At 41.9% G+C, this 26,214-nt stretch overlaps 1 long non-coding RNA gene and 5 gene segments (V, D, J or C); 1 reads left to right on the forward strand and 5 right to left on the reverse strand.

The window, feature by feature from the left end:
* The window catches only part of LOC111554712, a 729,812-nt gene that overhangs the window by 109,502 nt on the left and 594,096 nt on the right, over window positions 1-26,214 (reverse strand). Inside the window, 1 exon segment of the C gene segment in view lies at window positions 23,195-23,200. Coding sequence covers window positions 23,195-23,200 — 6 coding nt within the window.
* The window catches only part of LOC111554720, a 687,176-nt gene that overhangs the window by 83,200 nt on the left and 577,762 nt on the right, over window positions 1-26,214 (reverse strand).
* LOC111554726 overlaps window positions 1-26,214 on the reverse strand; it is a 522,394-nt gene that overhangs the window by 81,877 nt on the left and 414,303 nt on the right.
* Window positions 1-26,214, reverse strand: part of LOC111554718 — a 654,935-nt gene that overhangs the window by 78,234 nt on the left and 550,487 nt on the right.
* LOC111554715 overlaps window positions 1-26,214 on the reverse strand; it is a 367,088-nt gene that overhangs the window by 25,626 nt on the left and 315,248 nt on the right. Inside the window, 1 exon segment of the C gene segment in view lies at window positions 16,116-16,123. Within this exon segment, the coding sequence occupies window positions 16,116-16,123 (8 nt within the window).
* LOC111554735 lies at window positions 8,647-24,869 on the forward strand. Its single transcript, XR_002735329.1, has 3 exons — window positions 8,647-8,734; window positions 14,074-14,208; window positions 23,567-24,869. It is a non-coding gene; the product is annotated as an uncharacterized LOC111554735 (long non-coding RNA).

The raw sequence follows: 26,214 nt of genomic DNA on the forward strand, positions 1-26,214 counted from the left end.
TCTTTCTTTCTTTCTTTCTTTCTTTCTTTCTTTCTTTCTTTCTTTCTCTTTCTTTCTTTCTTTCTTTCTTTCTTTCTTTCTTTCTTTCTTTCTTTCTTTCTTTCTTTCTCTCTCTCTCTATCCTTCTTTCCTCCCTTCCTCCCTCCCTCCCTCCCTCCCTCCCTTCCTTCCTTCCTCCCTTCCTTCCTTCCTTCTTTCCTTCTTTCCTTCCTTCTTCTTTCTTTTTTACAGGCACAGGGTCTCAAACTCCTGGGCTCAAGCCGTCCTCCAGCCTCTGCCTCCCAAAGTGCTGGAATTATAAGCGTGAGCCACCGTGCCTGGCCTCTGTTACAGATTTTTTTTTTGTTTGTTTTAAACAAGGATCCATTCAAAGACTATGCATTCCATTGTTGTTAAATCTTTTAAATCTCTTTAATCTTTAATAGTTCTCCTTCCACTGCTTCCCCTCTATGGCACTTTTTTCCCCCTTTTCATGGCATTGATTCTCGGTGAGACTGAACCTGTTCAGCAGAATGTCTCGCCTGCTGGATTTGTCTAGATGTTTCTTTGTGGAATCCTTTAATTTGCTTTTCTAACTTCCTGTCTCCTGTTAGAACTAGAGTTTGATTAGCTTTAGTTTATTTATTTATTTCTGTCAGAAATACCATGTAGGTGATGTTATGCCCTGTGTATTGCATCATGTGAAGATGAATATAATGGTTTGATAAAGATGAGTGATCATTAGGATAAAATGGCTACAGATATCTTCACAAAGTTACACATTCCCATTATAGCCAGCAAGTAATCTGAGACTTTAAAATGTTTTAAAACTTTTTTTTCTTTTGGTTTGAAATGTTTTTTTTTTTTTACATGATTTCTTTGTGTGAAGCAGGAAGCTAGTCAATTTCTTCTTTCTGTAACTGTGAATGCCTACACAGTTCTGTCTGCTATGCAAAAATAAATGTTGTAAACTCATCAATGTTGAAAAAGTAATACCTAAAGAGTATTCACTTTTAGAAAGCAAGTAATCTAAGGATGTTATGTTCCACTTCTCATTCAAGGTGTTATTTCTGTGAATTGTTGCTAGTCCCTGAAAATGGGCTTCTTTGATTTTATTTTGATTGAGTTGGTGTATTCTGTCCTTGAAGTCATAAATTCAGTTACTTTGGACAACCTAGGGAGGAGGCCTAGGCATAGTTTTCTTCACCTGTGCATCGTTTGTGCTCTCCTAGACTTAAAAGGAGCAATTGGACGTGGTGTGCTGATTGGTGATTGTAATTCCAAGAGAAGGGACTAATCCTCATGTTCTTGAATCAAACTCACATGGGGTCAAGAGAAGAGTGAAGAAAAACACAGGCCTTCTAAGCTCTCAGATCTATGGTATTAACACTGGTTGATCTGAAGTGAACAGAAAAGTGGTTTAGTTCAGAGGGGATATATTTCAAAAATACATAGCTCACTTGGGTGGAGATAGGTTATGTCTTTGCTCTGGGGTGAAGGGACTTCTTGGTGGCATTAGAGAGGGAGATTCTTTCACTCTCCGTAATATTCCCAGTCGCACTACGGCTGTCACTATCTGTAGGCACCAGCTCAGGATTCGTCTCCTCTAAAAGCTTTTCTTTGCTGACTTTATCCAACAAAAACTGTCCCTCTCAGCATCTGTTTACCTACTTGTGACTTTCTAGTAACTAGGGTCTTATTTGGAGGAGTGCACTTTTCACCACATCACTGGGCCATTTGCCCCATGCTACCTACTAACAACCTTCATGTCACTGCTACTCCCTCATTCGACAGTTTTCTCATCAGAACAAAGCACATGACCTGTTAGGAACTGGGCATTCAATGTCAGAATTTCACCTTGCAGATCTTGCTTCCAGATGGTCCTTAGACCAGTGGTCTAAGGTCTTTGGTCACTGGTCTTTCTAAAGACAATGGTCTTTAGAAACACATTATTTTAAAAAGTTGGAACTCTGCAAGGATGCTGTATTCCAATGAAATGGATTCAATTCACAACAAGCTCTTTCTTGAACACTTGCCCTGTACTGGACACTAAGTTCTTTGAAGGAAGGGATTATGTAAGTCACTTAGATTTGGGTTCAACTTCTTGGTTCATCATATACCTAGTGTGTAGCCTACTATTCAGGTACTCAGTCACGATTAGTCCCAACTCCTTTACTCTTCCATTATATTCTCTTTTCAGTGCCATGGGTATATTTAGTAAATATTGAAATGAGTGGTTGGAATTATTTATCACTGATGTTTTTGGTGATACTTGTTTACGTTCTGAAACTATTGCAGTAGACCAATGTGAAATAAACAGAAAATAGTTGGGACACAGGGACAATAAAACTCGTATATTATTTTCCCATGACACTCAGAGGACTCTTCCAATGCTGAGACCTACATAGCGGATCACGGCTGGGTGTTTTTGAACAAAGGCTTACTGCACTCCAACCTCTGTGGTACGAAGGCACAGTGAAACACATCAGTATAAAAACCCTCTTCTTCCTTTTTCCCTTTCCTTGGCACTTTGCCATCACCACCCTCTGCCATCCACAATACCTCCGAAACTCCTTTCACCAATGCTGTTATTGTGGTTAAATGCTGTGAAACTCAGGCATAAAATTATTATAATCACACAAATAAAAGAGTAAAACACCATCAACCTAAAAAACAAATGGGTGAAGGACAAATGAAGAAAGTTAATCATTGATTATCAGACTTGAAAAATGTTTTAACTCTCTAGTAATAAAAATGTAAAGTATTAACAAACAATTTTTTGGTTAGATATTTAATTACAGCTTTTGCTCAAAATGGTGACACTCTCAATGTGGGCAAGATGTTGGTAACAATATAAATTGTTTGATTTTTATTGGAAGCCAATTAGTTAATGTCAAAAGAGTAAAAATATTTATATTCTTTTGAGCAACTATTTCCACTTTGGGGAATTTACTGTGAGAAAATACTATATCTATTTGAACATGGAGTAAGGTTCATGATCTTCAGAGAAGAAGAAATCCCTTATATTTGATTCCTTACAATAATTATGAAAAACAATATTATAATGCTTTCACTTAATTATTTTACTTTGAACAGTTAAGTACAGTTCAGTGAGGACACATTGGAATGATCTCAATCAATGCTAGCTCATGGATGCTTATGGCAGTGAGCTGATAGAATTAGGTAAAAAGACGACTAAGTAGTTGAACAGAAACATAGTAACTATTTTTTTGGGTCTTCCAGTGCCTTCAAGATTGCAAGTGTTTGATATTGTTTAAACAAATCTATCAAAGGAAATGTTTTGTTGTGGAGATCATGAATATTCACTTATAGGATAAATGGCAAAACAATGATTCTAATGTTATATGAGTATGTATTGTGTCTCAAAAGTAGGTATTAATAATGTGCTATTGTTCAATTTAAAATTATTTTTGTAAATCTAATATGCTTCTAAATTTTCAATTTAGCAAAGTGAGTTTCTTATACTCTGGAAAAATATTTGAGGATAAAAAAGTGGCTCTAGTGGTGGCAAATACCTTGATTTGAAATGCTTAAGAAGAATTTAAAGTTATTTTATGAATTATGAAAAGGAAAAAGCAGTATTCAAAGTTGATATATTATTTTACATAATATGTGATTTTAAAATATGCCTGTTTAACTGTATTAATACATTAAAACTCTAAAGTAGAATTGGCTAATTTCTCTATAACCCTAAAGTTTTATATATTCCAGTTGGACAAAATTCTTAATTTGAATCTTCTAATTAAGAAAATAGGAGCTTACTTTATTATACGTTTATATATATTTATACAAATATAATTGTATATTTTTATATATACCATTTGAATATCTGCTGTGGTTGCTGCAGTGTTTAGCTTAGGCTATTATCTCTATTAAAGTACAATGCTCACCTGTGACCCTCCCTGCCAATCTCAGAAAAGCTAAAGCCTCCCTCCGTTTTCATTACTTAAACATTAGTATGAATTGATTTCAGGTTATTTCTTGAGATTGCATTTTGATGGAAATAGAATGACAGCATATGAGGAATGGGATGTGGAAGAGGGTCCAAATAATCATATACATATATGATGATTTTAAATAGTGAAAAAGTTGTAAGTACAGGTGTGTTCATCACAATAATTTTCATAGTAGGAAAAATGTAGAAGCTGCCTAAATGTTCAACCATGAAGAGAACTGATTGAGTAAACTATAATATATACCTCTAGACACAATCCTAACGTAGCTTATTAAAAATATTGATTAGGAAAAATATCCAATAACATGGAAAATTGATTATATAATGCATATAAATGTGTATAAGGAGTATGATTACATGTACGGAGTATGTGTAATATATGTGTATGTAATATACATATACAGAGTATATGTAATATACATATTATACATATATAACATATACTCTGTATATGTAATCATATACATACAGTATATAATGAATCCTAGGAGGGAAAGAGCTCATTGAGTTTAGCTCCCAACCAATGTGGACAACCTTCCCAGTGTAGTCATCCACTGAACTCATCCACTGACAAGGATGCTTGTTTCAGTGCTGAATGGCTATCAACTCTTACAAAGCTATTACTGCTATTGAAATGAAGTAGCTTTCAAGGCATTTTTTTTCCTCCATTGGTCCTAATTCTGCTGCAGTGCCTTTCTCCATGGTCAGGCTAATGTTCTCTCTGGTTGTCTGCTCCAGCTGGACTTCTTCCTGGACAGGGGAAAAGAAGTGCCCACTGTGGGAGGCTCCAGACTCTGTGTATGATCCACACTGAACCTCCATACGAAGAGAGCACAAACCTCTGTCTTTCATTTTGGGCAGTGTTCCTCAGGCTTGGAAAGTTCTGCTGTGGTTGCTGCATTGTTTAGCTTGTGGCTATTATGTCCATGAAAATACAATGCTCACTTGCGACCCTCCCTGCCAATCTCAGAAAAGCTAAAGCCTTCCTGTTTTCATTCCTCAGACATTAGTATGAAATGATTTCAGGTCATTTCTTGAGATTGCAGTTTGATGGAAATAGAATGAGAACATATGAGGAATGGGATGTGGAGGAGGGTCCAAGAAAATGGCCTAGACAGATGAGGATGGGGAGCCACAGATGACCTACTTCACTGTTTATAATAGGAGGACAGCTGGCAGCTTCCTGAACTATTGCCAAGACTCTGCATCATTCCAGCCACAGTGAAGCACTTTTGTGTGTGTGTGTGTGTATGTGTGTGTGTGGATTCTGCAGTAGCACCCCTTGAATTCTCATATTTCTTTCAGAGCTCTGAAGGAAATACACATCCTAATACTAACGTTGACATTTTCTGAGGAAGTCAGGTTAATACAAATTCACATTATAAATATTCTGCATCCACATCATTATTTTTCTCCTTGCACTAACGTTTCTCTCCTTGCACTTCATCCTCTTTCTTCCTATCTTTCTTAGCTTTACTCAGTAGGCAGTGCCATCAGGGACCACTTTCTTGGGGGAAAAATGTTTAAAAAGTCTGCACACTTAGGGGTGGCCAGGGTACCATCTCGTACAAATAGTCGCAGCACAAGGACATTCTTGCAAGGCCTGGCACAGACTAGTGATGATATCCTGATAAGCAGAATCCCCATTCATATTGTTCTACATGCAGAGAGGGGACTATCCAGAGTATGACCATGATGTGGGAGTCAGAGTTACGCAAGGACAGGGTGTAGGAAGGCATTATGTCAAAGCTACGGGTAGCGCTGCAGATTTTCCCAGTGTATGTGTAAATTTGTAATGCCAACTTTCCAATAATTCCCTTAACTCTGTCTTAGCCTTCTTATATCTTAGTAGGAATCTCTTAATTTCTAACATAGTGAATTAAATCCCTGGAGATACTCTGGAGAAAGTCTCCTAGTCTTTCTCTTTGAGCAGTTGTTAATGATTGATGGGATCACATGTATGGGAATATCTAAGAAGCCGATTCTCATGCCCTGCTCTGGTGGAGGCTTCCTGGGTAGTTGGTGGTTGTGACCCACATCTGTTGTAAATTGGCTCAAAGCCTGCAGGTTTTGTTCTCTGAATTGGAAAGGAACTCAAATGTGGGGTGTTAAGGGTACAGGGAACCACAGGATGTGGACATCCTGGGTCTCTGGTGCCTCATAAGGAAGATACATCTGTTGGATCAAGCAGCTGGTGAGAAGACCAAGTCAGCAGTGGGTATGGGCAGTTTCCCAGCACTCAGGCCCCAAGTTGTATATATATATACACTCAGGCCCCAAGTTATATCTGACTACTGGTATCAGGGTGATGGTGTAAATACTGCTGAACAAGGAGATCCTTCCTGCACATGTGATGGAGACCAAATGTCTTTGGGTGTGGAAACCAAAGAGTCATGGCAGAAATATCCTAACACTTCCTGGCAACCAATTTATCCAGAGAGAGTCATAGTAGGAAGAAAGCTTTTCCATTGGTTTTCTCATTAAAATAGAGGTTAGTAAATCTTGGTACAAAATTGTCTCCCCTCTACACAGTCAATTGGCATTGATATCTGAATTAATTACTATATCTAGGACAGAGTCTCAATTTTTATCACTGAATTCTGTGTATGCAGAAGCAATGCATAAGAACTGGGGAAATATATTCAAATGGAACTATAGAGTGATTTAGGACTTGCTTTATACATAGTCTTTGGCATCTTTATGTTGGAGAGGGGAAGGTTTTCGTCTGGAACCACATTCACTTACATCACCTTGGGCCTCCACACTAACACAAGAGTGTGTTGGTTTGTTCTTGGTTATTTCTGAGTAGATGAGGCTTGCCATAAATGCACTGGAGAATGAGGTATGGTATTAGGAAGACAAAAGTAGACCACAGAGTTGGAGTCGTCTAAGGTGACAGTGCTTTTTCTTCCATTGAAGGTGTATGATCTGGTCATCTCTCATTTACAGTCCACGGAACTGCTGCCCAGGAGCCACAGAGGACCCATATATCCTGGGGAATCTAAGGTTCAGTTCTGAGCCTTTACAGGAGCAATATGTTGATAGCTCAACCTTTCCAAAAACAAGTCACAGTGATGAAGTAGCTGGACCTGGATTTACGCAGGAACTCCTGAGTTTTTCGGAGCCAGGCATTTTAAAGGATCGTAACATCAGTGGAGTTCAGGCTCAGTCTCAAAATGCTGCTCTGGGACAAGCCTCTGAGGAAAATGCTCACAAACGGCGCAAGGTGGTGCTAAATTTCAGACACACATGAGTTTGGGGTGGGACAGAGAAGCAAGCAACAGCAACAACCAAAAAACCCTCCAAAACAGAGTAAGGAGACCTGTTTTACATCACTTCCGTATTGAGATGTAAATGGTCTTAGAATGATCATTGTTGGAGGTGTAATGCTCAGGGTGGGAGAAAGTGGGAGGAGAACTAAGAGGTGGGAAATTTGAAGAGAATCAACACTCTGAGTAGATATTAAAGAAAGTATGATTTTAAAAAATAGAGGCTCAAGGATTAAGAACAGATTGAGATATTTATAAATAAATGCTGCAGAAAACACCAAGTGAATGATTGGGTATGGAATAATAACACTTTTTTTTGACACTGGGCCTTACTTAGTTGTCCAGGCTGGTCTTGAACCTCTGGCTCAAGCAATTCCTCCCACCTCAGCCTTTTGAGTAGATTGAGAGTATCTTTTACTGATGTCCTGTTCCAAGGCAGTGCAGGCTTGAGCTCTTTGCTCCTGACAGCTGCCTGGGATAACAGAGAAATGAAGGAGGAAATCTCTTTATAAAGGTTTCTAAAGAAATTTTAAAAATTAACTTGTACATTGACTTTGTAATGGAAGTGCGAACATACAGGAAAGCCCTTTGGGGAGTTAGCTTTAGATGGGAAATACAAGTAAGACAAGACACTTACAGAAAAAGTAGAAATTCCATGTTTAATAAAGGTTAAATTTAACATAGCTCGGAATATATAATTTTCAATCAGAATATTGGTAACAACATTGCAGTAAACTTGGGTCTGGGTACCCTGTGCTGAGTAAAAATGGTAGATTCTGTTTTGTGTGAGTTCAGTCAAAAAGATACAGGGGACAATTAGTCCCGTCTCTGCTTCTGTTGTTTAGCAGAGCCTCCAGCCCGGAAGCACACTGAGATGTCTTGTGTTTTTCAGGTCTTTAATTTTTGAATGCTGTACTGTACCCAAGGAACTTGTTTTTTTTTTTTTTTTTTCACTCTGCATATGCATGATGTGGGACTCCCATATTGGAGACACAGATGACTTATTGAAAGCCCTGCCTAAGACTTAATTAATATCAGTATTTCAAGTAGCTTGTAAGATTGGATTCTGTGGCTATATACTATATAAGTATAGACTTCCTGGTCTTTTTCTTACTGCCTCCAAATATAACCAGATAATCCTCTGTCTGGTTTCTTGGGAGCCACTTGTATCTTACTTTCTTGCAGGAACATTCTAAAGGGTTCCTTCAGAAAACTTGGGAAAGTGTAAGACTAAAGACAAACCACAGCCTGAAGCCCAGGCTGCTGACTTGAGCACAGATGGCAGAATGTTAACAGCCAAGAAATATGAGGTCTTTGGCTCTTTTCCCAGAACTGCCAGGCTAAGACCTTGGCAGAGACTCAACAGGAAACTGAACTCTATTTGCATATCCTTTTATACATGGGAGATTAAAAGCTTCAACCTTGAGTGATCACAGTTTTTGAGAATCATGATGAGGCATTAAAGAGGAGGAGGAGTGTCTCAAGGGAGGTGAGCTGGAGGTGATGCAAGGTAGGTGTGAGGTTAGCCATGACTTTCAGTCCCCTTTGATTAATCATGAGTGTATTTCATTTAGTTTCTTTTTTCGATTTTATCCTTACTGTGTCACATACAGGAATTAGCTAGGCAGGAATCTGTACTCCTATATCTCGGGAATCTTTCATATTTGATCTCCTGTGTCCCATGGAGGCTTCCTTCTCTTTCTTGCCAGGCAGAGAACTATAGCTTGTTAATGCTGAAGGAAACTTAGAGATCATCTAACGTGAACTCTTTGCTATACATATGAGAATCTGAGGTGCAAAGAGGTTAACTGACTTGTCTACAGTCACACACAAAATGAAGAGTAAGAGTTCTGACACCCAAATGATTTTTTTTCTTTCCAGCAGACTGCTAGCTCTTTTTAGCAGGTGGAAATTTCCTCAGATCTCAGACAGCTTCTTTCCAGTGTGTGATTTGGCGCAGATATCTTGAACTATCTTTCCCCATCAGAACATGCATTTCTGGCGAGACAGTGGCTTTCATTCCCTGACCTTTCCTCCCAGTTTCCCTAGATCAGGTCCCTATAATTCTTTGGTGGAAGAAGCCAAAGAACTGGAATGAGGCTATTTATCCTTGGAATTCATTTAGAAAAACTTGGTTTTTCTTGGCCAAGTACTACAGTGAAAAGTAACTCCATGTAGACAGCATGGGCAGAATGAGGAGGGACAGCTGACTCATCACAGGTCAGTAATTAATATTATAGGTTCCTTTGTAAGGATGGTATAAGATCTCTATTCCTAAACGGATGCGTGAATGAAATGTGTCCTAAAGACTAGGGAGGCCCTGTGGGAAAGCATCCATAAAGCTTGCTAAGGCTGCACTTTCTGAAGATTGAGACTCCTTTGTGCAGCTCTTGTCTCAGACATCTGAACTAAGTGTGTTGGAGAAGGTTTGATGTAAAAAATTCATTCATGCAGGGCGTGAAGGCTCACGCCTATAATCCTAGCACTTTGGGAGGCTGAGGCAGGAGGATCTCTTGAGCTCAAGAATTTAAGACCAACCTGAGTAATATAGGAAGATCTCGTCTCTACAAAAAATTAAAAAATGAGCCAGGAACGGTGCTGCACACCTGTAGTCCCAGCTACTCAGGAGGCTGAGGGGAGAGGATCAGTTCAGCACGGGAGGTTGAGGCTGCAATGAGCCATGGTCATGCCTCTGTACTCTGACCTGGGCAACAGAGCGAGACCATGTCTCAAAAAAAAAAAAAAAAAAAATACTCTTCCTGTTACTATTGGTGAAACTGACACTGACATGCGTCACCTTCATCTCTGCAAATGAAGGGTAATGAGGACACCATCTCTTGTTGGGGAGCTAGACCGTCCCAATGATGGTCTTGCCATTGGGACCTTCACTATCATTAGTGCAGGGAAAGGATTTAGAGAGGTTGTGTGGGAAGAACATTCCTGATGAGGTATTTTTATGAAAAATGTGCTGATAGGCACTTTAGATTTCTTGGTTTGGAAAAACACTAGTGGTCATTGGCCATGTTCTCTTCCATTCTGGCTTTTCTGTCTTTTCTGTCTCCTTCTGTCTGGAATAGAGGGTGAAACCACTCTACATTTTTCGAGGTCACAGAACTAGTAAGTGAGGGGTTGTGATTCTAATTTTTTTCTGATTCCAGAGGCTATGCTTTTTTTTACTACTAAAAGAACTTACTTATAAAAACTCACATGTGGCCGGGCACAGTGGCTCACACCTGTAATCGTAGCACTTTGGAAAGCCAAGGTGGGTGGATCACCTTAGGTCAGGAGTTCAAGACGAGCCTGGCCAACATGGTGAAACCTCATCTCTACTAAAAATGCAAAAAAATAGCTGGGCGTGGTGGTGCACGCCTGTAATTCCAGCTACTCGGGAGGCTGAGGCAGGAGAATCACTTGAACCTGGGAGGCAGAGGTTGTAGTGAGCTGAGATTGTGCCATTGCACTCCAGCCTGGGCAACAAGAGCGATACTCTGTCTCAAGGAGGAAAAAAAACAACAAAAACTTAATAGCCCAAATTTGTAAACTTGTTCATTTTAAGACAGGTGAAAGGACCTTGCCAAAGTTAGGGGCAATTTGCAGTTTATTGTTTTTAAATTTGACACACATTAATATTTTTGTGAATGATTAAGGCTATTTATTTTTGTATATCACTTTGCCTACCTGGACTGCATTGCCACCTATTTAAGAGAGGAAAAATGCCTGTTTAAATTGTGCCATGAGACCTTTTGTTAAAACAATGAGAAAGTTTTCACGGATCGCAAGTGTGGGGAAGATGACAGGAGGTAGTTGTCTGGAAAGTGGAGAACACGCCACTGTCATTTTTATTTCACTTTGACATGATCACGTGGTTTACCCTTTCTGTCTTTTCTTAGCGCTTGACTTCTAGGACATTGGAGGAAAGAGATAGAAATATAGTATGTCACTTTACCTGTCTGCACTATATTGTGTGATGTGGAAAAGTCACTTAATTTCTTCATTCATCAGTTTCTACGTCATCAACCGAAGAGGTGGATCCTGATGATAATTGATTTCTCATTGCTCTGACACTCTGAGTATGCATATGTTGGGGTGGATATCCTCCATACAGAAAGCATGATGATGGTTTTTTTTAAAAATTTTTTTAAAAAATTTTTAATTTTTTATTTATTTATTTTTATTTTTTTTTATTATTATACTTTAAGTTCTAGGGTACATGTGCATAGCGTGCAGGTTTGTTACATATGTATACTTGTGCCATGTTGGTGTGCTGCACCCATCAACTCGTCAGCACCCATCAATTCGTCATTTATATCAGGTATAGCTCCCAATGCAATCCCTCCCCCCTCTCCCCCCATGATAGGCCCTGATGTGTGATGTTCCCCTTCCCGAGTCCAAGTGATCTCATTGTTCAGTTCCCACGTATGAGTGAGAACATGCGGTGTTTGGTTTTCTGTTCTTGTGATAGTTTGCTGAGAATGATGGTTTCCAGCTGCATCCATGTCCCTACAAAGGACGCAAACTCATCCTTTTTTATGGCTGCATAATATTCCATGGTGTATATGTGCCACATTTTCTTAATCCAGTCTGTCACAGATGGACATTTGGGTTGATGATGATGGTTTTGATGCTGAGAAATGGACTAGCTATGAACTCAAAGATTTTACATTGATTCTTACTACAGAGATGGGTTATTGTTCTTGTACCAGTTCTCTAATTTCAACATACAGAGGCAGCTATACAGGCCTTTGTGTTTTTTTGTGTGCTTATTTATGAACTTGTGTGCTTATTTATGAACTTGGTGCATAAAACGCTTCTTCATTTCTTTAGAAGACTGGGGCAGTTAATCCTTTATTGATCACTCACGATTATAACACAGGTGTTATGCAAACACAGTGAGGTCTTTATGCCCGAGGAGGCCTTGGCTGTGTCAGAGCTTATGACAACACACACTCAGGTTGTGTCTTCTTGGTGCTGTCCCTGGGGCTGCTGACTTTGCTTTTCACTGCCTCTAAGTAAAAATTCTCACTCCTGTCAGGTGGCAGGTAAAGACGGAAACTGACTCTAGGGCCTACCTTAGGCCATGTGATCCCAGCACACCCAGAGGCCCTGGAGGGTGAATCCCTAAAGCTCAGCTAGGGATGGTGAAGGCACTCCAGCCTTCTCCATAGTGGCTCCACAGTCCTCAGGTTTCTCTATGATTGGCTTTTTGGAGAAGCCAGAAGAGAAAAACTAAGAACCCCACTGAGGTGAACACAGGATTGATTTCAGCTTCACAATTGAGTGAGACAGTTTTTGGGAGGCACATCAGCCTGCAGGTATAGATGAAGCTGCAGATTCTTTTCTGGGGCTGCTGGAGTGGAGTCATTTGGGGACCAGTGAGAGAAATGCATCACCTACTTTGTATTCTTACCTCTGTGGTTGGGGAAGAAACACTCTTCAGTCTACAGAATGTGGTCACATGACTAGGGAGAGACTCAAGGCAAAGGGCTCAAAATGCCATGCCCCATTTTCCGTTTGTCATAATCGGTGCTGTCATCTTCCTGTTCATATTGCAAGTTTTGATCTTTTCAGGACCGCTTCCTTGCCAAACCCTCGTGTCCACTCCCCAAGACACTTTGTGCTAATTAATGGCATTTCTTCGCTTGGTTTTGATAAATGAAAGTGTGAACTACTTGTGAAAGAGCTCTTAGCAAGATAAGAAAGAAAAAATGATTCCTTATCTCCCCAACCTACAGAAAAGCTGGTACGATTATGCGTCTTAAGAATGTGCATGAAAATGTTATTTCTAACAGAGGGAGTCCAGCAAACATCCACACGCCAAATATTGGGCTCCCTGCCTACACGCAGGCCTTTGCCGAAATATCACCTTCTCATTGTATCCCTTCTTGACAACCTGATTTAAAATTGTAATTTCTCCAAGCCTGCTGACAACCCTCTCTCTCCCAGCCTGTTTTACTCCTCTCCATGGCAATTATCTCCATCTGACATATATTTTACTTATTTTATTTTGTGTTTATTTCCACTGAATATAAGCTCTTGAGATTCTGAGAGCTGTGCTTCCATTGTGTCTAGAAAAGCGTCTGGCACATACGAGGTACTTAATGAATTGTTACTGAGTGAATGCTGCTATATTCTATGAAAACAACTTTAATTTCCGAAAGTTTGTACTTTGGGTTTTTTTTTTTGTTTCTTAATAATTTGTTGCCCTAGTAATATATTTAGACTGACATTTCTTTTTCTGAAAGTTATAAATATTCATGCAATTTTGTCCTTAAGCCAGAAGGATAATTTAAACTTTCCCTATTCTCCCATATACATGCAGGTAAAAAGAAAACTTATGACTGTTAGATTTCTTATTTAAACATGGAGTTTGAGAACCTGGCTTTATTTAAATTAATACAGGCAATTGCATGTTGGTTTGACTTCCTGTGCCCTGTCACTGGGTCTTTTTTCTATCAAGTTGAGCATGCTGGGTGGCACGCTGTTCCACTGGCTGACTGCTGCCTCGGAACCTTGGGGCATCCAGGGCACGCCTTTGGAGAGTCCCTGCAGTGTTTCATGTACTCGAACGTATGCTGTTACCACTCATAAACATATGCGTTTGTGCATGTGTAAATTGCTAAAAAGCCCAAAAAGACCCAGTGGATTCTGTATTCTTGAAGAATACCAAAATCATTTGGTGGTGGTGGTGATAAAGTGAGAGGGAGTTAGGAATCACTCTTTTGTTTAGGAAGCTGTGTTATTGTGGCTTTTCATTGTGAAATAGCATGCCCCAGCAAGTCTGTTTGGAGAGAAGGTTCGCAAAATTCCTTTGTGAAATAAAACAGAAGTGTTTGGCTTTTTCTTTGACAGCCTCAGACTCAGGGCCGGGGCCCTTGGGACTCGAAAGACAGAAAAGGTGGAGAAAAGAGAAAGCCCACTATTTTCTTCATTTTGCCCCTGCTAACATCCAATGTACTTAGGAGCCTCGATGTCTGCTCCCCAAGAGTAAGTTATTTTGTGTTCCAGAGTACTCTATAATCAACTCTTCAGAAAATCTTGTTACAGTCAATAGCATTTTTGTAGTGGGTAGATGAGAGCAGAGTCTGCACCAGCCTTGTGCACCACTATGTCCCTGGCATCCAGCTCAGTGCAGGGTACATAGCACTCACTCATATGTATTTCATTCACTCATTCATTTAATACACTTACTGAATGTCTGTTATAGGCCAAAGTTATTCTAAGTGCTGGAGTTAAAGCAATGAACAAAACAGACAAAAACTCATCCCTGCCATCAAGGACCTTGTATTCCAGTGGAGGGCCAGACAACAAAATATAAACAAGTAAAATATGTAGCACGTCAAATAGTGATAAATGCTGTGGAGAAAAATCAAGCAGATATGAGAGATGGTATTTACTGAAAGAATGAATAAAGAGCTCTAACAAAAAAAAAAAACTGTGTAATCCTATCATTTCAATGAATACTTTAGGGTAATGTGTTGAATTGAAGAGTAGGAAAGGAGCCTTGATTCTGAGTTTGTTCACCTTGTCATGGAAAATTTATCATTGAGTACATATTGTTTAAGATACTGCGGTGGACTAAGACCCTAACTACAGCAGAGACATTTGGTTAGAAATTAATTTCTATTCTTTACAAAGTGGCTCCTGCATCTTAATCCACTACAGTGTTTTCTGGTGCCCATTTGCTCACTTTTGAATGCAGAGAATTGTGGCTGTCAGATCTCAAGCCCCATTGCTGCCTCTGTATAAGTGGTAAGTCAGTGACAGTGGAAGAGACAAACTTGCACACTTTACTTGACAGCAAAGATATATGCGGGTGGCAAAGTCACCAACTCTATGGACCTGACAGAAACCCAGGGAATTTTTCTAGCTCTCATTTTGCCAGCCCTGGACCCCTGTAGTTTCCACTCCAGGCAAGCCCCTGAGAAGGAGAGGAAAAGGCAGTGAATCCATGAGCACCCCTAGAGACTCTAAGGGAGTCCAACAAGAGACTACCTTTGACAAGCATCAGAAGGAGGGAATATGTGGGCCAGTTTCTCATGTTTCTCATAGTGTACCCTGGGAGAAAAGCTGCCGACCTAGGGGTGGTGCTCAGGAGTGTGATTGGCAATGGGCTGAGGAGTAGCTGTCTTCCTTCAGTCAGGGGAGTGAGCCATCTCGGGAGAACAGCCTGGAAGCCGAAATTGCAATTGATGTTTTAAAGAAGGGGAGAGGAGGCAGGGGGAAGGAGTTGAAGACCTCACATCCTATCCCTTCTTCTGGAAACTGGCCAAGGAGTCAAGAGCAATCTTTGCATGAGCAAAGATCACCAGACTTCACTTACCTGTTCCCAGCCATCCTTTACTTGAGATGTTGCTCTAGATAAGGTATCTCTTTAGTACAGCCCACAGCTCCCAGCCCAGTACCCCAGCCAGGACAATCAGGCTTCAAATCAGATCCAGATCCTGGCTCTGCTTCTGTAAGCAACCTGTCCAGCCTCTCTGAGACAGTATCCTCGCTTCCAAAACAGAAAGGATGATAACGACCTCACTGAGTTGTCATAGGATAAATGAGTCCATGCCTGTAAAGTGGCTGCATTTTGTTGGTGCTCAGTAATTTAGTTCACTTTCTTCTCAATTATTCTTCCTTGCAGTTTGCTTTTTCTTATAATAAGTAACATTTATTAAATAGCTACTATATGCAATGCAATTTATTTACTTTCTATAATTATATATTTTATAACACAGGGAAGGGAGAACTCTTATTATCCCCATTTCATAGATGAAGAGATGCAGATTATTTTAGAAGACATTGTGAAGCTTATGTCAGGATCACAAAATCTCAGAGTTAGAAAACACTTGAGAGGTCATTTGGGACCATTGCTCTGTTGTCCCAGTTTTTTGACAGATGGTCACGGAGTATCAGTTTGAACAGGTTTGGTGGTGAGGGCACAGCCCCTGTTGTCACTTGGTTCTGACACATCCTGGAGGTGGCCTTCTCTATGCGTCCCCCGTCTCCCTAAATTACATGCTGTGTCCTCTGGTGCAGCATCAAGAGTCTGAAATCTGTCACCCTCCCTTACTAGCTAAGCTACTTTGGGCAAGTATTTTAGGTTTTCTGTGCCTTAGGGTACTCATTTGTAAAATAAGGACAAGAATAGAAAATGAATACTAGGATTGCTGTGAAGATTAATCATATAACACACGTTAAGTGCTTAGAATGCTGCCTGGCACATAGTAAGCACTCAACAGATATTAGTTATTAACACAGAAGACATATACTTCTATGGATTTGTCCAGATATTTTTTCCCTCCTTCTCCTTAGAGACGTTCTTCCCAGTCTCTGTTATAGGGAGTCACTGGGGGTCTTACTAGGAATCCATCTTGCAGGCGTTAGAAAACCATGGCTCCACAACTTTGACATCTGCACAACAAACTTTCCAGATGTCGTTCTTTTTCCAAATCATGATTTCAAACTGGGAGAAGAACTGTATCCTCTCCATGTTGGAGATGCACTCCACCTTCCTGCCTATCACTTGTTCAAAGAAGGAGAGTTAGATTTGAGTGGTGGGCAGTGGGCTTGACGAATTGTGATAGGGCCTCTGTGTAAATACATCTGGGGAAGGCTGGGTCCAAACCCCTTCCAAGATCATGGGGCTCAGAGTGCTGTATCTGGATGGCGATTTGGGAACCCGACTTTGTCCAAGGGCAGAGCCAATATCCAGGGCTTGCAGACCGTTCAACTAAAGAAACTGCCCAATGGGGTGGGACAGAAAGGTAGAAGGCAGGTTCCAGTCCTATGTTAGGATCAGGCATCAGGTCAGAGTGAGTGAGTTTGGGATGAAGAGTAGAAAAGAGAGATTTTCTGAAGGTTTAGAGCTCTTTGGGGAAATAAATGATAAGAGCTCATGGGGGCAGTCTTGACTAAAATGCATGGAACAATGACATATTATAACGTATATATAAAACATGTATTTATATGTATATATGTATTCATATATATATATATGAAAGGTCAGGCAGAATCAGGAGAGGAGAGAGGATTGGGAAGACCCTTGGTGAAACAGTGAAAAGCCCTGACTGAAACCAAGTAAGGTGTGGCAAGCCCTGTCAACCTCTTTGTTCTTCTGTGGAAAACAGGATATTTGACTAGAGGGGTTTGTTGAAAAACATTTTCTGTAGACATTGCCTGAAGTGGTCCAGTGAAGCCTAAAAAATTCATTTTGGGTTTAAACAAATACTTTTACAACCGTACTGAGGTATACTCAATGTGAAATAAACTGTACACATTTAGAGTACCTAATCTGATGAATTTATGCCTGTACATCTGTGAAATCATCACCGCAATCAAGTCGCTGACCATATCTATCACCACACGTTCTTATGAGGCTATTTAATAAGGTAAGTGGTAGATTTTCTAGATGAAAACAGAAGGAAGGCTGATTTCTGCCACAGGGTCAGCCTTGGAGTAGACAGCCCTGTCAATCATCTAAATCTGGAAAAACACTTTGTTCAAGATAAAAGTGCAGGTTGAATTGAGCTGTCCAAAGAAGGATAAGGAAGAGCCAGTGGAAGCAATTTTTCAATGTTTTGTTTCTAATACATGTGGAAGTAAAGAGATAGAGAAGAAAGGGAGAGCAAAACACCATATCCAGCTTGGGCCCGGGAGTGCGAGGCTGCAGTGAACTATGATCATGCCACTGCACTCTAACCTGGGTGACAGAGCAATACTCTGTTTCACAAAAAAAAAAAAAAAAAAAACAAAACAAAGCAAAACAAAATATCCAGCCAGTAATAATCAAAACAATAGAGCATTCTACAGATGGAACCTTTCCTTCCATGTTGGGCAAAATGACAGGTAGTGTACATATTTGATCTGAAGGAGGGAGAGGAGCCTCCCCTCATTGCCAGTCCTTTTTCTCTAGAACATGTAAATTCAGAGGCATGTGGCTGGGGAAAAACTGGATGTCACCCATGGTTGTACATGATAAGGTGCCTCCTTAATCTATGCTATACTCTAGGCACTGTGGTTCTGTGGTCAAACCTTTTATGAGCCCCCAAGAAAACTGTCACAGTAGATGCTACAATTCATTCCTTTGGCTCCATCTCCCTTCTCTTCTGTCGCACTGGGGGCTGCCTATCTGAGCACCATGGGAGGGCATGTGCAAGCTGAGTGGCTGAACCTGAAAGAAAGGTAGGAACACTAGCTTTCTCTGGTCCCCATTTCCTACATTATTTATTCAAGAGAAAATCATGATCTTGTTGGAACTGCTGCTCTACATGGATGGTAATGTCTTTTTTTTTGTTTTTTCCGTCCAGGCTGGAGTGCAGTGGAGAATCTCGGCTCATGCAAGCTCCACCTCCCAGGTTCACGCCATTCTCTTGCCTCAACCTCCCAAGTAGCTGGGACTACAGGCATCCGCCACCACACCTGGCTAATTTTTTTTTTTTTTTTTTTTTGGTATTTTTAGTAGAGACAGGGTTTCACCGTGTTAGCCAGGATGGTCTCGATCTCCTGACCTCGTGATTCTCCTGCCTCAGCTTCCCAAAGTGCTAGGATTACAGGCATGAGCCACCGTGCCTGGCTGGCAATGGTTTTTGAGCTGCTCAGAAGTAGAGCTGCAGCAGGGTGGATGTCACTGGCACAGTAGTAAGACCCTTCATCTCTCTCTGATGGTGCAAGAATCTTAAGTACAGCCTGGTTCTCTTCAGTATCAATGTCACCTTGGAAATTGTCCTTGAATCCAGGGCCATAGATTCCCTTTTCTCGGTATATGAAAGTCATTGTGTTACCTTGGGTCTTCCTGTACCAGTTGATATAGTAGTTACTAATTGCTTCTCCTTTCATGGAGCACCTGAGGGTGGCAGGGTTCCCCACTGACACAATCACTGTTTGGTGTTCAGGCACCAACTCAACGGCTGACATGACTCCTGAGAGAAAAGACACAAGAGAGGGGCTCAGTGAGAGCTGGAGGCTGAGACCATCGAGTAAGGAGCGCGGTCCAGGAGTACAAGGTCCTGGGAGCCTTGATGCTTCTTTGCTGCTGAGTCTTGCTTGGCCAAGGTTCTGGAGTCTGCCTTACCTGCCCAGAAGAGGGAGAGATGGATGAGGGAGGAGATCCTCTGCATGGCTCACTCAGGGGCAGCTCTGCCTGTCAACCACCTTCTGCCTGGTCCTTCCTCTGAACCAACACACTTGTGAAACACTTGTGACTGAGGAAGTCAGTCCCTATCAGCAGCTGTTTCATTCCCCAGAGAAGTCTAGCTGATCACAGGAGGCTCGCAGGGCCTGCTGCCTGTTAATGGGATGACAGTGCCACCTTCAAGACCAATAGTGTGGTTCAAGTAAGTTAGGCCAACTGAGAGGAGATTAAGGCAGCTTATTTAATTGATGACAAGGTTTCTGCTTCCTGCCCTAGATTTTTTTTTTTTTTTTTTTTTGAGACGGAGTTTCGCTCTGTCGCCCAGGCTGGAGTGCAGCGGCCGGATCTCAGCTCACTGCAAGCTCCGTCTCCCGGGTTCACGCCATTCTCCTGCCTCAGCCTCCCTGGTAGCTGGGACTACAGGCGCCGCCACCTCGCCCGGCTAGTTTTTTGTATTTTTTAGTAGAGACGGGGTTTCACCATGTTAGCCAGGATGGTCTCGATCTCCTGACCTCGTGATCTGCCCGTCTCGGCCTCCCAAAGTGCTGGGATTACAGGCTTGAGCCACCGCGCCCGGCCCCCTGCCCTAGATGTTAAATTTGATATTGTTGTTCCAGTTTCAGATTAGATGTACATGTTAGACACTATGTGATGATGTTAATAGTTAATATCAAGAAGAATTACTGACATTTACAGCTGTAATCAAAAGAACCATCAAATGAGGAGATCGATAGTATGTGCACAAAGACTGAAGATGTTGTAATGATTGTTGTGTTCACTGCAAACTCCCTCTAGGCAAAGTTGGATAAGGGTGATTTACCCATGTGTTAAAGAGCGATCCAATGAAACATTGTCTTCCAAATGTGAACCAGAGTTTCCTGATCTTTATTGAGCTCATCTATCTTCTTTTCTGAAGGCTTCTTAGTTTACTTGTGTTAAATTACACAAAGCAAAATATTGTAAAAAACTTAGAAACCACCACTACATCCCAACTTATGATGGGCTAAATTTACGTGGACTTCAAAAGAAGAGAGTGTTAGGATTTTTGGGACCTCCACTTTTGAGTTTAAAGGTCTATCTTTGAAATTTTAAAATCAAACAGGTAAGTTAATAATGGGAACTAGAGAGTGCAGCAGAAGCTGGGAAGGGGGTCACTTGGTAAGCAAAAAAGCAAGAGCAAACATGGCATTCCATATTAGCAAGTGGATGCAGGACTTACATTCCCAGATTAGTGGAGGAAGGACTCACCTAAGCTTTCTTAAGTTCCTCAGTGTGACTGGGAACACACTGCCCTGAAAAAAATTCAGATAGGAGCAGCTCAAGTTTCTTGACCCCATAGCAGTTGCTCTCCCCACCCACCCCTGCCTCACCTCACTTTGCGCAACTGCCCATCCTGCCTACTGCTCTTGGAGGACTGTTAGCAAGTACTCAAGGTGGGCATATTCTTTGATGTTATAAATGATATAATCAGCATCCCCTCCCCCAGCAGAACATAATGCTGTCTGCTGTCTATAGCTCTTTGAAACTTGCCGAGGTCAATCTGTTTGGACTTAAACACTTGACCTTTTTCTATCGGGCTGCCTAGTTCTTGGCGCATCCTATAAAACCTAGTCATTCTTACTGCATGCCAGACCCTGAGGATTCAGAGTCTGCCACTGATGAATGGAAGACACGGTCTTTTCTCTCATGCAGCTTATGTTCTAGCATGAGAGCCAGTCATCACTTAATGATTTGCATAATTTATTCCTCCATTGCAGCTATAAGTATTCTGCAGAAGCAGAAGGATTATGAGACCATGTTACAGAGGCCAGGTTTGGTCAGGAGGTCAGGGAAGGCGTCCCTGAAGAGGAAGTGGCATTGAAGTTGCAACTGAGTCTGTTTGCCCCTGCACATCCACTCTACTTCCTACTCTAAGAGCCTGACCTTAATTGGCGGCATCCACTGGCTCTCCATCCCATTTTGGCCAATGGAGATACCTTCAGGAGACTGGAGGGAAGGAGAGAGTGCCTTCCTCCACTGGAAGCTATAGTTCCTCTTCCATAGCTGCAGATTTCAGTAAAGGCTCCTCCCCTGCATGCTTCAGGCCTGGCATGGCAGTGGTTCTTTGTTGCCAGCCTTGGGTGTTTTACCACCTTCTTTTTGGTTTCTCGTAACCCCTCTGTATTAATTTCCTATAGCTGCTTTAACAAAGTACCACAAACTAGGTGGTTTAAAACAATATAAATGTATTGTCTCACAGTTCTGGAAGCTGGAAGTTTGAAATCAAGGTGTCAGCAGGGCCATGTGCCCTCTGAAACCTGTAGGGGAATCCTTCCTAGCCTCTTACTAGATTTTGGTGGTTTGCTGGAAACTCTGATGGCCTTTGGCTTGGCTTGCACCTGCATCACTCCAGTCTCTGCCTGCAGTGTCTCGTAGTTTTCTCTCCCTGCATGTCTTTGTCTTCACTTGGCTGTATTATAGAATGCCAGTCCTATTGCATTAGGGGCCTACCATACTCCAGTATGAACTCATTGAAACTAATTACATCTGCAGTGACACTCTTTCCAAGTAAGGTCACATTCTAAGGTACCAGGAGTTAAGACTTCAACATATCTTTCCTTGGGGGACACAATTCAATCCATAATACCTGTCCACACCTTTGTAAAAGTCCCTTTCATTAAACTCTCTCCAATCACCCCGAGTGTGCCCTTTCTCCTGCTGGGACCCTGTCTGAAACAGGTATGGGGCATGGTTAGGGAAATAACATTCTATGTAACAAATGAGGACATGTATAAAAAAAAGCCTTCAGGCAGAAAGAAGTACAGAGGGCTTAAAGCTGTATTAATATCAAAAGAGCAGTTAGCCGGGCTCAAGTAAGCCTGTCTTTCTAGATAATTATTGTTGAACTATCTCAAATTATTCAGGAAGTCATTTTGAAAAGTCCCAAGAATGTGTATTATGTTTATGACTGATTTTTATCTTCCACTTGTTAGAGGAAATTTTAATAATTTATTGTTGGCTGGGCGCGGTGGCTCACGCCTGTAATCCCAGCACTTTGGGAGGCCAAGGCGGGCGGATCACAAGGTCAGGAGATCGAAACCACGGTGAAACCCCGTCTCTACTAAAAATACAAAAAAAAATTAGCCGGGCGTGGTGGCGGGCGCCTGTAGTCCCAGCTACTCGGGAGGCTGAGGCAGGAGAATGGCGTGAACCCGGGAGGTGGAGCTTGCAGTGAGCCGAGACTGCGCCACTGTACTCCAGCCTGGGGGATAGAGTGAGACTCCGCCTCAAAAAAAAAAAAAAAAAAAAGAATTTATTGTTAATGGCCAACATCAACCTTCCTCTAGGCCTGACTAAGAGAGAGAGCTGGTATGAATGATAAATCAAAGCCAGAGGTAGAAGACAGTACAGTACAGGAGAGGACAGGTGATGATGCGGTGGGAGCTTGGGACAGTGTGGCTAGTGCTTCACCAGGTCAGGAGCAGTCAGCTTGGCCTGGGCCTGTGGCAGGACAAGATGGAACTTAAACAAAAACACAGCCTGTCTTGGGGTGCCCAGGTGGAAGGCAGAAACAGCCACCAGGGCTCTGCCCTCGGACCCAACCCTCCTCCGGCCCTGTGCAGGCTGTGTTCTTTGTGCTCAGTCCTTCCTTCATGTCAAGGCCAGCAATTAGGCCATAGCTTCCTTGGTCCTGCCAAGGGGATGTCTGTCCCTTCATGTGATTTCTAGGAAAAACTAAATTTTTTATACTCTGTAAAATGAGAGAAGATAGCTCATAGGATTTCTGTGAGAAATAAATGAAATTATGCTTGTAAACCCTTGGCTCATTGCTTAACAATGTTAATTTTCTCCTTGTCATACAAATAATGATACCTGAGACTTGAACAGTTAGTAGGAGAGGCAAGAGTGGTTTTGGGGGCTTTATCCATTCTCCCCCATAATCTCCATCTCTCCAGAATGAAAGGTTTCCCTTTCTTTGATGTCTTTCCCAATCTTAAGTGCTATGAAAATACAGCCTCAAGGCAAGTTCCTGAGGCTTCTTCCAACCAGGTTGCTGTCCTTAGCCCCTCCTCTGCAGAAACTCGGAAGCTGCTATTACATACTGTGTTGTTTGATTTGTAAATGCTGCCTCATGCGTGTGATTTAGTCTGTTCTTATCTCTGGTGTAATCCCCCAAGCACCCGTTGAACCCATACTGGTCTTCAAAAATTCTTATTGAAGCGAAATAATTTCTTCTGCCCACAGGATGTCTGATCTGAAAGCATGTTGTGGTCCGCTACACACAAGAGCAAAAGAAGAGCGGAAGGAACTCAGTGCCAAGACTATAGCCACAGGAAGAACAGCAGCTCTTAGGGCTGCAGCTCTAAAGACAGGCCAGGTCATTACAGGAACGTCTGCTCCCTTAGCCTTGCCAGACAGAGGAGGGTTAAGAAAGGAACTGCCGACCCTGATATGCAAACTGCCACGAGTGCTTTCTGCCTTTCTATCAGCGTCAGATGGCTAGCGATGGATGACTGTAAAGTGGATATAATTAATATTTTATTTTCAGGGCCACGGTGCTTGTTGGGAGCACCAAGCAAATCAACCAACAGATTAAAGAGTGATGGAGAAAGCTGTGTTTTGGGCCTCATTGGGAACAGAATGGAAGAGTTGAGGGTGGAAGGGACCTTAGCAAGTCTTCTGATCCATGTTTCAACCTTCATTTCCCCATAATCTCAAGGAGAGAGTTGCTTTTCCTGTTCTTCAAATGAGTTCCTTGAATTCACACTCTATTTCTTTGAATGTGCACAGACTGTTGAGGAACAGGCGGCGGGGTCACCCTACCTCTGCTCAGACAAGCCTGGAAGAGAAAAATTTTACATAGAAGACTGGGCTGGAAGAGGCCTGGGCTTGAGGATTCCCACTTCCACACTGCCCACTCTAGTTCTCAAGAGGCAGCTATGCTGCAGTGCAGACCACTGAATTTAGATTCAGGAATCTGGGTTTACATCTCATTCCTCCTCTTACTTGCAAGTCACTTACCACACCAGGCCTTGGTTTCCTGGACAATAAAATGGGGATAACGTTGTCCCATGTGGTTTTTGGTGGTAACAAAGTTATGCACACGAGCACGCCTTGTAATCTAAGTTAGACCTGCACTAACCTAGATTAGCTGACCAGGGTGGAGGGTGGGAGGGGCAGGCTTCAGTGTGCGACTTACCTAGAGGCCAAGGAGAGTCACCATGGATAGGGCAGTCCTTGTTAGTCCCCTGCTCTCTCAATGTGGCTCTGAGAATCTCCAGGAAGAATTGGCTGGTTGAATTCTCAACTCTACCAAGAAAGGTGTGCTGGAGACCAGGGCCATAGAAGTCACCTTGTTGATGTACGAAAATCAGGAAGCTGTCTCAGGTCCTCTTTACCGGCACACAGTGTAATTATTCATCTCCTTCCCTGTCAGTCGGCACTGGAAAATTTTGCGTCTTCTAAAAGGAACAAATGTCTCTAGCTCTTGTTGCTCCAACAAGGTGTCTGGCTTGATTCCTAAAATAAATAAGTAAATAAACAAATAGATTAATATAGAATAAATAAATCAAGGTAAAAGGAAGATGGAGAAATTGAAAAGCCACATCAGAGTATCAAGGACTGGGGTACCAGTGTGGGGACCACCTTCCTTTTCAGTATTCCCACAAACTCTCCCTGGGACAATTTCATCAGAGGAGTCATTCATTCATTCATTCATTCATTCATTCATTCATTCATGCATCTATTTGGCAAGCGTTCTCTCGCTTGTACGGTGTTCTTAGTGCTGGGCTGGCTCTGCGGGGAGGACTGTGATTTGGTCTCTCAGGAGCTTGCCAGACCCAGGGAACTACAGGGCCTGTGGTTCTGAGGCTCCAGGGCTGCTCTCAGCTGAGCTGTAGGAGGACAAGAGGGCAGATCTCCCCCAAAGCTTCCCTGGAGGACTGAAGCATTCTGCTCCTGGGACAGTCTCTTGGCTCTTTCTTCCACATCTCAACCTTCAGTGTCTCAGCGACTGGCCTATGTACTCTTGGGCTTGCTTGAGGACCTTGAGGAAATGAGTCTAAATCAGCAAATGCCCTGTCCTCAGAGAACAGCCTCATTAGTTGTAAATGCAGTCTGGATTCTTTCTCTTTTTTCTGCACATGGAAGCGTCTTCCCCCTACAGTGAGGCCAAGAGCTTGGCAGGGGTGATGTTGATATTTAGCTCCAGACTGCTGTTAATGCTTCTTTCCCTCATATTTGTGAATGCTTCTTTTATTTTTTATTGTAATATGCTTATTTTGGATCTTAAATTCATACAGCAATGCAGCTGCTTCCAAGGAAGAAGCCAAAATGCCAATCTTCCATCAGACCAGAGCCTGTAGCCATGGCACAGGATCTAACAAAAAATATTACTGCATTAAATGTAATTTTTAGCGGCAGTTAAGTGCCTGCTGTAGTACTCTGTCCATATCAAATGCCCTGCAAATGTTAATGCTGGATTAAAGAAAACACAAACCAAAACGAACATAATGGGAAGAAGGAGTAAGTAGAGTGGGCAATGAAAATTAAATGAGAAAAAGCAAAGTTAAAGCATGAAAAAAGGTTTAATGGACTATTATAGAATTATCTACTGAAAGGATGAAGTAGAACAAACTAAAAAGAAAAAGGCAATATAACAGCTTCGATAAGAGGAATGTAGAGGCAGAGAGAAGCTGGAGAGGTCATTAGGACAATTACCTCCATGCAGTGGTTCTCAATCTTGGCCCCACACCGGGACCACCTGGGGAGTTTAAGGAACTACTGAAGCCTAGCTGCCACCCCCACAGAGGCTGATTTCATTAGCCTGGGGTGGGTTCTGGGCAACAGGATTTTAAAAACTTCCTTAGATAATTCTGATGTACAACCAGGGT

Source organism: Piliocolobus tephrosceles, chromosome 6 (assembly GCF_002776525.5).
Source record: "Piliocolobus tephrosceles isolate RC106 chromosome 6, ASM277652v3, whole genome shotgun sequence".
Taxonomy (NCBI): domain Eukaryota; kingdom Metazoa; phylum Chordata; class Mammalia; order Primates; family Cercopithecidae; genus Piliocolobus; species Piliocolobus tephrosceles.